Source organism: Protomyctophum bolini (genome assembly GCF_963924005.1).
Source record: "Protomyctophum bolini genome assembly, chromosome: 4".
Classification (NCBI taxonomy): domain Eukaryota; kingdom Metazoa; phylum Chordata; class Actinopteri; order Myctophiformes; family Myctophidae; genus Protomyctophum; species Protomyctophum bolini.
Window position 1 is genome coordinate 24,179,080 of NC_137865.1, and position 13,155 is coordinate 24,192,234.

At 43.3% G+C, this 13,155-nt stretch overlaps 1 protein-coding gene across 1 annotated transcript; it reads left to right on the forward strand.

Annotated features, from left to right (window-relative positions):
• The first annotated feature begins 1,789 nt into the window (after nt 1-1,789).
• Nucleotides 1,790-4,625, forward strand: fjx1 (four-jointed box kinase 1). Its single transcript, XM_080761482.1, has one exon. The coding sequence runs from the start codon at nt 2,475-2,477 to the stop codon at nt 3,759-3,761; it is 1,287 nt and encodes a 428-aa protein (XP_080617608.1). The 5' UTR covers nt 1,790-2,474; the 3' UTR covers nt 3,762-4,625.
• The last annotated feature ends 8,530 nt before the right edge of the window (nt 4,626-13,155 follow it).

Below are 13,155 nucleotides of genomic sequence, written 5' to 3' on the forward strand. Positions count from 1 at the left end.
GCACGCCGCGTCCTGTGGGTGTTGCTGTGCGGCTATGACACGTTGCAATACTGTGCCGCGTCGCTGCGCACCCGCTTCACAGACGGTGTGTGTTGGGCTTTATATAATCTTCATAATACTGGATGATTACACTCATATATATTCATAACGCTTTACAACACTAATCATAACACATACCATAAACTAAGCATTGGGTGACTTTCAAAGGTATCAGAATACTTGGCACTCACATACATTTTTGGGGAGGATCATATTATTGTATTATTTTTAATCATACTTGAAATACATAATAATAACGTTAATATATCAAGTTACTATAAATTGGGTTTTAAGTAAAGTAATGACATTCCTGGAGGTGAATGCAGAAACATTTTGTGTGTTTGTAATGTTATGTGTTGTTGGCATCCCCCCTCCTCTTTATTTAAAGCACCATGTGCAGTGTTATAAAGACCATGTGCAGTGTGATATAAAGACCATGTGCAGTGTGTTATAAAGACCATGTGCAGTGTTATAAAGACCATGTGCAGTGTGTTATAAAGACCATGTGCAGTGTGTTATAAAGACCATGTGCAGTGTGTTATAAAGACCATGTGCAGTGTGATATAAAGACCATGTGCAGTGTGTTATAAAGACCATGTGCAGTGTTATAAAGACCATGTGCAGTGTGTTATAAAGACCATGTGCAGTGTGTTATAAAGACCATGTGCAGTGTGTTATAAAGACCATGTTCAGTGTGTTATAAAGACCATGTGCAGTGTGTTATAAAGACCATGTTCAGTGTGTTATAATGTTTAAATAAATCTCTAAGAAGAGAGAACCAGCACTCATGGATATGTCCGTGAGTGCTGGTGTTCTCTTCTTAGAGATTTATTTCAAAGTTTACTTTTCCCGACCGCGCAGCCGGTAAGAATGTATAAAGACAGTGAGACGTATTGGAGTCATGCGGGCTTCCTTGCTTCAAACACAGTGTGTTATAATGACACTATAATTATTATTACATTTAACCCTATTAAAATTATTACATTATAATCCTGGCCAAAATAAAATGTAAGTCACTGACCAAGTAATTATGTATTATGATCGAATATTATGGTCCAAATCCTAAAATGTGATTATTGTAATCAATATAGTAGGCCTATATAGCATTATGAGCACTTATAACTGTGATTATACCATGTTATAAGCACATTATAATGGATTATATGTATGTTTATAATACACATGATTTATTTTTTCATGATAGATGTTTTTCATAGAAAGTGTTCATTGAGGTAAGTAGTAAGTAACAAGCAATGTTCTTTAGCCATATTCGAAATATATATTTGGGTTGTGTGTTTTTAGCACTATGTTCCTCTTTGACTCTGAGCATGAAGTCATTAATTCTTTGCACCTGCAGCTACTGCTGGCATTTGGAGCACCATGCATTGCCGGACTAACTATTTTAGTCTGGATAATTGAGTATTCTTGTCTGGGCCGGTGGCTCTGACTCAGGCAATTTAGCATGCTGACATAAAACCAAACTGTTAATTTGATTATGAAGGTTTAGTTTAGGATACACAGTATGACTTGAATTACAAAGTGAGATGCCGACAATGAATATTCAGAAGGGTAGGGTTGTCCACGCTGCATTATTATGCTCCTTGTGTCCATGACCATGTGTTTGTGTTTTTGAATTAAGATTCTCATTTCTCACTCAGATGAGTTGCTGTGACTGAAATATGCATGCATATATGGCTGCTTCAAAGTTGAGTAAACCATCCGTTTGTGCAGGACATAAATGTGACTTGGCTTGTGATAGGCCATATTTAGGCTACTACAGGCAGAAATAAGCATACTGTGCCTCACTAACTTTAGCTAAAGTGACTTTAGGTTTAAGTTTAAATACAGACAATTAACGAATTTAGCATTCAAAATTACCTAAACTAGTGGCATTATTTTCCCCAAGTGCCGCTCATAATGGCCGCCTCCCGTCTGATTCTAATGCTGTGCCGTTTGGCCCTACATTATGGTACACTTGCTCTGCTCGTCTCTGAACCCTTGATACGCCTCCCATCTCGGTGCAGTCACGTGTCCCACCGCCTAGTGTCTGTGAGCCGAAAGCCACACAAATCAAACTCAAGCAGCAGCACCATTGGACAGAGGGATGAGAAGAACACAGAAAGAGAGAGGGAGCCGTACCCGTACGATGCGAAGAACGTTTAATTGAGAATATCTACTCTATGGCTTTAAATACACAGCGTTATCGACAGGGACGGATTACGTCGCATCCCAAACTGGACAGGAGATGCGATTGACGCTGTTTAGCGTACACTCGTATGATCCAAACAGTCCGCATGTGAGCGGATCCTTTTGGATTGTATGGGGCAACGGGACGCGGAGCAAACTTGGATTATTTGTGCATTAACCTCGTAGAATTCATCCCGAAACCGGGTGGAGGCACCAAAAGGAAGGATAATCCGCCAGTAGTCTTAACCATGAGGGCTGTTTCAGCGAACTTATTTGCACTGCTCTTTCTGTGCACTTGTGCCAGTGTTTTCTACGTGTGGGACACGCTGGAGAGCCGGTTGGAGCGACACAAACGCGGGTTTCATTTGGGCTCGTTGCACCCCGGTCCTCCCGCGGACCTTTCCACCAAAACTTTCCGGACTTTGCTCGCTGTCCCTGCGGCACAAAGACTTCACTCGGGAGGCAATAACGTCGTTAGGCTGGAGGTTCACAACCTCACTAATGCAAGGGATCAAACCGATCGTTACCATATGAATGTAGATAACAAGGGGTCAACGCGAGGGGAGGACCCGGTGGGCTCCCCCGTGGAGGAGGGGATTTTTTGGAACAAGCTGCTGGACGACAACCTCCTGGTCGGCTTCACGGAGGAGCATGCCCGGGCTTGGCGAGAGAGAGCCCGGGGCTACCGGATAGTGAAGCTGGAGCACGGCTGCGGCAGGATCTCCAACCAGCTCGCCACGTTTTCGGACGGAACCAAAGCGTGCGTCCGCTACGGCATCAACGCGGACCAGGTGCAGGGGGAAACCTTGACGTATTACCTGGCCAGTCTGCTGGGCATCGCCAACGTCCCGCCCCTCGTCCTGGCCCAGGTGAACGTGGACGGCGACCAGTGGGCGTCGGTGAGGCGGCGGGTAGACGAGCTGCAGTGGAGCGAGCGGGCCGTGGTGTCTCTGACCGAGTGGGTGTCCAACCTGACGGGGGTCGTCACACCTGCGCCGCTCCGGCAGCAGCAGAGCGGCGGCGGCGGGGGGCTCCATCCTCTGCGGGCGGAGCTGCGGAACAAGACGGCGGCGGAGCTCGCCGAGCTCATGCAGTGGAGCGACCTGATCGTGCTGGACTACCTGACCGCCAACTTCGACCGGCTCGTCAGCAACCTGTTCAGCCTGCAGTGGGACCCGCGCGTCATGGAGCGGGACACCAACAACCTGCTACGGACGCCGCGCGGCGACCTCGTGTTCATAGACAACGAGGCCGGACTCGTGCACGGCTACCGGGTGCTGCACATGTGGGAGAAGTACCACAGCGCCGTGCTGGGCTCCGTGTGCGTGTTCCGGAGACGGACGGCGCAGCGCGTGACTGAGTTGCACAGGCGACGGGACGCTAGGACGAGGCTCCTGGAGCGTTACCGTGATAACGAGCCTTTGTCGTCGCTGCTGGGCTTTCTCTCGGACGAACACGCGGGTGTCCTGCAGGACAGAATCGACAGATTATACAAACACATACTGCATTGCAAAGGAAGGTTTAGCCAGCTGTGAGCTACACCGTATAATCCGCTCGGTGTTCATTCATTTGACTCTGAGAGTGTAAGAAATTACCCAAATTGACTCACATTTTACACTCTCAGTTAAATTAACAAGGGTTTGACTAAGATCGCTCTGGCAGCAGACAGGTGATGGGGTCTAGGTCTTCTCGCCTGCTGCTGACAAAGATGAGCGCTGCAAAATGTGATTTGGCACACCTGTGTTAAATCAATGCGCATTATACAAAGCTGTCTCTAGAATCCAGCTGAACTACCTCTTGTGAATATAATGTGTTGCCTACTATGAACACTGGACGTTTGTTTATAACCTCCCCCGAGGGTCCTATAGGGCATTTTCATAACATGCCTCAGAGAGGCGTGAGACATGGTCACAGTCAATGCATTTCTTATGTTCTGCCTTTCACTCACTTGACACAAATCTGCTGACGTGCTAAGGAACACAATGTAATGGGTATATTGATGACGTGTAACCACAGCCAGTAATATGTGCTTTTGGCTTCTTGCCTTTGTGTTCAAATATCCTTGAGATACACTCCTAAGCCTTAACATGAGCTGACTCTTGTCTTGAATACTGTAATACTTTAATTTGTTATGGCAAATATTTGTCTCCTTAGAGAAGATTTGTTGAAAATCAATTGTCATTGCAAGCACCTGCTCTCATGTAGGCTACTTACCTTCTTGATTGTAAATCCAGCCTTAATGTCATAATAACATATATGTTGTACATGTTGTAAGTATCATGTAAATACTGTTTGTCAAGCCCTTTGGGACTTTTGAAGCGCCACTAACTTAACGTGCATTGTAACATTCCAAATCCTGTCATCCTTTTTGATAAATATTGTAATTTAAGTTAACTATTGTCAGACTGTTGTGTTTCTTATTCAAGTCTTTCTCAGGCTTTTACAATGGCGGGTCATACATTTGCTTATCTGTGTGTGTCCCTGGGGGATTATATAAAGGGTTTTGTGCGTGTCTGCCACAGGGTCCCCATTGTGCTGTAGAAATGCGTTGCCGTGGTGCTGTTACTGAGGAGTCATTCTGTCAGTCACAAGCAGGTTACAACAAGAATTTCTAAGCCCCCGCCTTATATATTTAACAGGATCAGTGTCGTGAGTCATGAGAACAGACTAGTAGCCTACCATTTGAAATGCGTTCAAACTTGTCAAAAATGAATACCGTATATCCAGATATGTTATTGTAATATTGTTATATACAAATGTACATTAACTACAGTGAGGTACTGGGTAATTACTAATGATACTCCATTTAGATCTACAGGGAAGCTGATGCTATATTTAGATAGGTTCATTCATTATTCTGGTCACGTAAATGGTCATAGTCAAAGGAGAATAGCTAATTCTCTTGGCATAAAGAAGCCCACAACTAATGGTGACTTTACTTTCAGTACGAGAGCCTTGCTAGAGAAGCTATTTGGGGAGGAATCATTTTATCACTCTGAAAGGAATTTAAGAGCAGCGTGTAAAGCATATTTGCACCCCCGGGGTCAGTTGTGTCATTGCCTTATAGGCTGTCACTTTTTCGCACCGCAACACCCATTTAATTTCACCTACTTGAAAGCCGGCTTTTCCCTCATTAGTTCCACTCTGGGCAGAGCAGAGTCTGATCCACTAGATCTAGTACACCCAGGGGCACATCAGAGGGTATGTCAGTGATAAAGCGTTTGAAGGTCTAATGGTTTCCATCCGTCCCTCTATCCTGCAGTCTCATCTGGTTTCTCTTACACCTTTTGTTGATGGCTAGCTTCAGGGCTGTGTTGTACAGTTCACCCTGTTCCGCAGAGCCAGCCAGGCAGGTGGAGTCGGTGTGGTTCCTTCATTGTGGCTATAAGCGTTTAGGCTGCATGATGTTCTCTTCTCCTGTCCTCCCACACACTTCTCAACGTGGGGTCCGGGTTAATGTACATCAAATTGTGGGTTGACAATCACTGACTGTTTCTTTTTCTTTATTTTTTTAATTTATTTTTTGCCTTTTATTGATACAGTTATTAGTAAAGACAGACAGGAAAGTGGGAGGGAGAGAAGGGGAGAGACATGCAGCAAAGGTCATCATGAACAGGACTCGAACACGCGATGCGCTGTCAGGCCAGAGCCTATATACTGTATGTGGCTTGCGCCTGGACCACTAGGCCAGCAGGCGCCCCGATAATCACTGTTTCAAAGTATGTGTATCAGTGGTATCAATCTGTGTTCCTCCCTATTTGCTGGCGATTAGTGGTGTAGAGAGAGAAACAGTCAGGTGAGCTGTTTTTCCCCCCCAGTCCTACGGCCTGCTGCCTGCTGTGGCTGTAATAAGGACTTGAGGATCGATATGCGCAGACACCTGTGTAGGGAAAAGCAGGTCACATTAGCAGACAGTAAGCTGCTGGATGTTGCTGGGCTGGCTGTAGACTGGATGAAGGATGTGGTGCGATGATGTAGTGTGGGGGCGGGGTTGCAGCAAGGATTGTGCTTGCAGCTGGGCGTCTTGCTCGAAGGCACGTCTGTCGGTGACTAAACAATCCCAAGGAGATTTATGAGAGTCTCCAGACGACAGGGATTAAAAACAATGCTAAGCTGAGGTCTGCATGTCTAAACCAGACTTTTACCCTCCTTCCATTCTCCTCCCTGCCCATCTGTCTTCTTTTAATTTTAGTTTTTTATTACTGTAGCTATTTTATTTACGCTTTTTTTGTTTTTCCAGAAAACCCTTCTTTTTTATTTTATTTATTTATTGTACAAGTAGAGACCATGTCAGCCTTAATCATGCCAGTGGTGGATATCAAAGTGGTTAAACAGCCTCTTAAATGTTCGCCCAGAGGCAATAAAATCTCTAGGCACATCTGTGGTGTCACATGGTGTCACTGGCCTCATTGGCCACTGCTGCCACTTGACCAGAAGCCTTTTATCCAATCTATAATAGTTCATCACTGACTGGCCAGTTGTCTGATAGATTCAATCCAGTTCTGCTTGTTGTCTATAAGACTGGACAGTCACACACAGACAGTCGCCCACAGCAGGCTCGAGTTCAGACTCCAGACCACAGGTAAACACATTGGTGTTTCTTTCCTCCACATTGCACACATTCCAGTAGTTGAGGGTGGGTCAACAAGGAGGTGCACGCACGCAATCGCGCGCGCGCGCGCACACACACACACACACACACACACACACACACACACACACACACACACACACACGTGCACATGCACAGCACACATACAGTACATATATTTTCCAGCTAAATGAAAACTGAAGTGACGAGAGACACATCTGTGTATTAACTCAGTAGAGAAGACTTTCACTGATTTGTATTGCAGTCCTGGGGACATAAAGTCATTAGCTATCGAGCTGCCGTAACATTATATTTGAGAAAAGCGGGAGTATTTACCCTCAAGCAACTTGAAATAACTTGATGATGATATTACATCATGGTTGTCACAAAATTAAACCAAACGTATTGCGCTTAGAATATCTAAATTAAAAGCAGCAAAAGTTGTCAACGACTGATGTATTGCTGATGCTCAATTAGTCCAAAGAAACTGCATTATTCAAAGTGTAAAAGACAAGTTAACAGACAACTGGGTGTTTTTCCATGGGAAGGCATGCTGATTTTAACTGTCTCTGTCCTAGTGAGGAGTGGGCCCCGTGGACGGACATAACTAGCATTCTTTCGTGGCTGCACAGTGCAGGGGACTTCCTGTTCATGACTGAGTGATTTCATTATGAAACGCAGCACATACTGGAGGCAGAGTCACTTAGTCACAGTTGAGTGGGCAACGGGCACACGGGACATGAAGGACAACTAGGGGGCTGGGACCAGGATCAGGGGGCTGGGGAGTGAAAGGGCCATGGGTACCATTAGTTTGTAGTGTTTGTAGGGCTGGGACCAGGACCAGGGGGCTGGGGAGTGAAAGGGCCATGGCTTAGTTTGTAGTGTTTGTAGTGTTCCAGTTCCATTTTAGTTTTCTCTTTTTTGTATCACTTCCAATTTCACTTGTTTATCCTGTATCGTGTATCCCGTAGGAGTTCTCTCTCACCTGATTTGATTAAATTGGTATCCCAACCTGAAAATGTATTTTCTCTTTACCAAAGAGCTGGAGAGATGGGGAGACCCCTGTTACAATATGGACACTAATATACCAACGTACGCTATGGTATGGAGCTATTTAACACTTACGGTATTTAAAGAAAAAAATCATCAAAGCCATGTTGTGAGCTTGTAGATCTGCTATTTTTATTATTCTTTTGATTTTTTGGGGGGGAATTATGTTAAAAAACATTGCCTGTAATCACATGCCCAAAATAGTGACTGTCTGCAACAGACTTGAGCCCAGACTACAGGTAAACACACTGATCTTTGTCTTCTCCACATTGCACACATTCCAGAGTAACTGAGTGTGGATCTCCATGGACACGCACGCATGCGCGCCTTGCACAGCTACACACACACACACACACACACACACACACACACACACACACACACACACACACACACACACACACACACACACACAATTTGCAGTGAAATGGAATCTGAAGTGAAGTGTTAGTTATTTTCAGTAGGGAAAACATTCAATTCAATTTAAATTCAAAGGGCTTTATTGGCATGAGAAAACATACGTTTACATTGCCAAAGCAGAAAGAACAAAACAACAGTACAGCAATACAATCAAAACAAAAATTATGTACTTTGAAGGTCAGAATCTTCAATAGATCAACTTCTGTGTACCAAGATAACTCGATGCAGGTATAGTGCAGGAATATACACAATGATTAGTCTTTAGGGTGGTTGTGTTCCATTTGATATCCTTCTCCTATCACAGCAACTCACAAATCTTGCTGCTGTGTTTGCACATTGTTGTACTTCGCCCAGCAGATATGGGAGTTTTTTGTCATTGGTCATGTTTTCAAAATCTCCGTGTGTGGTTGTAATCTGTGGGAAGTATGTGTCTCTGATGTCTTGGTACAATGGACAGATGGTTAGGAAGTGTAGCTCGGTTTCCACTTCGTTTAGTGTGCAGTGGGTGCATAGTCTGTCTTCTCTCGGGATACAGGTCTGCCTATGACGGCCTTTCTCGATCGCGAGACTGTGCTCACTGAGTCTGTACCTAGTTAAGATTTTTCTTTGTTTTGGGTCGGTCACGGTGCTCAGGTATTCTGCCACTGTGTATTCTCTGTTTAGGGCTAGATAGCATTCTAGTTTACTCTGCTTTTGTGTTGCTTCTTTCCAATGTGTCAGATAGTTTTCCCTTTGCTGTTTTATAATTTGGTTTAGTCCAATGGGTTTTCTATTCACATTCACTGTATTGCAGTATATTTCTTCTGGGCACATACAAATCAACCACCTACAAATCACCCACACCACCCACACTGCTTGCCTCACAGTTGGGCCAAGACATGGATGCAAAATAAATGTATCAAACTCAACAGCAATAAATCGGAAATCACCCAACCACTTCTTGAAAATACTACTAAACAGTACACCGACAAGGCACTAAACAATCCCCCTCCCCCTACCTTTGATCTCCTCAAACGTCATGTCCCCTCCCACTCCCTCAGGTCTCGTGCTGTAAACCTCCTTGTCCTTGAGGTCCCCAAGACCAAATTCCGTACCTCGGGCGAAAGAGCTTTTGCTTTTGCTGACCCAACCCCCAAAACTCTCAGAGATGCCCCCACCCTCCAAACCTTCAAAACTATCCTCAAAACCCACCTCTTCAATATTGCTTTCCCAAGCTAACACATTCCATTGTTTTTGTTGATTTTATTCCTTACCCTTAGTATTAGTCTTTTCCCCTAATAAAGTTGTTGATTATTTTTGTGTATTATTTGTATGTATTATAACTAGCTTGTCTGACAATTAAATTAATTGGCTCAGAGTACCTACATGATTCTACATATTGACTGCAAATTGACCATCTCCCAGTACTCCCATTTGAATAGGATAACTTTGGATAATCATATTGGACATAACTATGCACATAACACATGACATAACATAACACTCCCTGCTCTAAAAATCGATATGGCTCTCAGAAAATACCAGTCCGTTTCTAATAGAAGAAAATGAAAACTGAATAAGAAACAGCAAGTGAGTGAGTGTTAATTTTGTGGTGTGAGTCTGGGTGCTATAATGTAAAGCAAAAACCTAGTACCCATGAAAGAGAGACTGGCCTTTTGAGCACAAGAGATTTGCTCTGACAGCGTTTGTTTTGCTATGGACAGTCTCATCCGGTGTGTGGAATTGTTTTGTTTCTTGAGTTTTCCCCCAGATCTCTTTCAGAGTAAATCGTACACAGGGGAACAGGCCGGTCCATACATTTCTCCAGCTGTTGTCCACCCTCGCTGTGGCTGCACTTTAAAGATTAGTCTAAAGATTATGTCCTCCATGTCCCTTTCCATCACAAATGGCTGCTACTCTCATTGAGCTAGTAGTGCATATTTTCATTCGATCATAACTAAATGCTAGCAGGCAATGACATCGCAGAAGTGGTCTTTGTTGAAGAAAGGTTTTTATTGCAAAGGGAATTTATGATGTATTCTACATCTCGTTTACGTTTTGTTTTTAAAGTTATTATTATTTTTCTTAATCATCCTGGATGGATGATGCATGATAAAGCCAATGCTCTTGCATGTACCCAATTATGCTGTTTTACAAAGGAGTAGTTCATCCTGTCCTGGGTTTGCTTTTTTATCCATCCCCATCTTTCTTTAATATCAGTAGCTTCATGCCAGTTGGAGGATACAATAAAATACATTTTGGTTAGCTTCATCACATTTGTTATGTGCTCCCCCTCAAGCTCCGTCCCTCAATTGTTTTGAAGTAAAGCATAGAGCCCAGCAGTTATTTGTGGCATAAGACAAATGTCAGACCATGGCCTGCAGAGAGTCATAACCTTATTTTAGCTTCACAGCTTCACACATTTGTGTTTTTAATTAGTAACCACTGTCAACCTGTCAACTCTATTTTGGGCATGTTATTACATAACATAACAAACGTAAAAAATCTCACGTGTGTCACATCACAACACGTGAGCTTGTAGATTGGCTATTTCCGTGCAACACTCAGAGATATGTATACTGTAAACAGAGCTTAAAGGGTAAGAACACTTTTTTTGAGGTTTGGGTTGTGTAGTTACTTTGCCATGATGCTACTCCAAATGTGGACAAGAAATACAAAAATACTGCTCCAGTGATTAGAAATTGACAATTCAAAATATGCTCCTCATTGACTTGCATTGTAGCTCAAACAGCTCTCAAAGGCACTCTTTTAGTACGTATACAAACACAAACAAAGTTGATTCAGACAATATAGAGCATCACCAAAACTCATGCAGTTTTATTTTTCATAAAAATGTTAGATTCCTGTTGATTTTACTATTTGAAGATCTGGATCCGGATCCACGGATCCAGTCCGGGTTTTCTTCCCAATAAAATGGACAAATCAACAGGAAGATAACATTTTTATGAAAAAATAAAACTACATGAGTTTTGGTGATGCTCTATATTGTCTGAATCAACATTGTTTCTGTTTGTTTACATACTAAAAGAGTGACTTTGAGAGCTGTTTTAGCTACAATGTAAGTCAATGAGGAGCATATTTTGAATTATCAATTTCTAATCACTGGAGCAGTTATTTCTTATTTCTTGTCCACATTTGGAGTTGCATCATGGCAAAGTAACTACACAACCCAAACCTCAAAAAAAGTGGTCTTACCCTTTAAGTGGTTCAGAGAGACTTGTTCACATCTTCAACATCTTAGCCCTGTGAAAGAACCAAAATTATGTTTCTTGCCATATAGGACTACTAATATATTGCCAAAGTGAATGAATGTTTAATAGAAAACAAATATTTGTGCCTCATTGTAAAATGACATCATATATGGTTTATCCTTTTTCTTTTTCCTTTTGTTTTTGTCTTCTTTTTTGCCAGGCCTTGGCAACGTCCTTTGTGAAAACTTTTATTGTGTTCTATAATTTACGGTGCCATAATTTTTATTCTCTGCTTTAAGTCATACATCACCCAGAATTTGACTGACATGTTTGGCGGATTCTTGTAATCCTTTGGGTGATGCCTGCCGCCGATGCCTCGGTGCAGCCAAGGGACCTGTTTCAAGCAGAGTTGTGCTCATTTGCATCCAGCTTCATCTCTATGTAAATTTGAATTAGTATGCTTATGGAAATGTCTGTTTTCTTAGTCTTTTGAAGGAAAGTATAACTCGTCACATTTATGGAAAGATAATCTATGATTTGACTGTTGAACGAGCCTCATTCATGGGTGCGTACACCTAGCTAAGGCTGTATCCTTTATGAAGATATTTCTAATGCTGTAAACAAGGTTTGTGATTCACCATCAGTGCCAGACAATGTGACTGGCTCAAATTTGCTGGCCAGACATACGGTTGTTCTTGGGCCAACAAGCAGAAGCATATGACCTTTCTAAATCTGGAAAGGCATCTGCAATACTGCACCGAATTTTGCATTTACAAAACCTTTTACCTGACACTCCCCGGTTTTGTCACATGGTTGAGCGACACTTGGACCCGCGGGTCGCATTGCACACCTCATGTGAAACAAGTTAAACAAGTCAACTCGCAGTCTCGCTCACTTGCCCATCTACTTGAATGCTCCACTCATTGAAAATGAATTACTATGCACGTCAGTCGCTTCCCGCGTGAAAAACAGCATGCAACCATATCTGCCTTTAGCTTACAGAGACTTTACAAGCTCAAAGCTACAAAGAATAGTTGCCTGGGAAATGTGTGTGTATTTAGCCTAGTGCTCTACCACTTTTGGATAGTTTTTTTAATGCATGCTTTGACTGTGTCACAAGAAGTTTGTGTTTTCACCGCATGTAGTACAGAGGGGATCGATACACCGAAGGGCAGGGGGACGCATGACACCTGATGACAAAATACCTCCACACTGCTGAGTCAGCTCTTTTCTCCGTTGTAGCTGACCATTCGCTCTTTGTTGAACATTAGTCAGCCCAGCCGGAGGCTGTAGCCTATTGGAGACCCGCTTGAGGTTACTTGTAGCAGTCACTTTGAATGATAGCATCCATTGGCTGTGCTGGTGCTAGCTGTAATTTGGTCATTTCTATGTAAATTGGGCTTTGTGCTGCTGTAGTTGGCTGTTGTACGTTATAAATGCTCTGGCATGCCTCGTACCGTAATGGTGCAGCGTTACATTGAAATGATTATGGCTCTCTGTGAGAACATGCCGTGGCAGTCAGCCTGTCAATCAAATAGATAGGTAGATGGAGTTGCACATGCAGGGGGTGGGGACTCAGTCATGCAGTGAGGCTGCCATAGAGGCAGGCAGTGATTTTGGGTTGTGTCCATATGTGCTTGCCTCTCTCCTCGGAGGGGAAAGAGGCATCAGCTCATT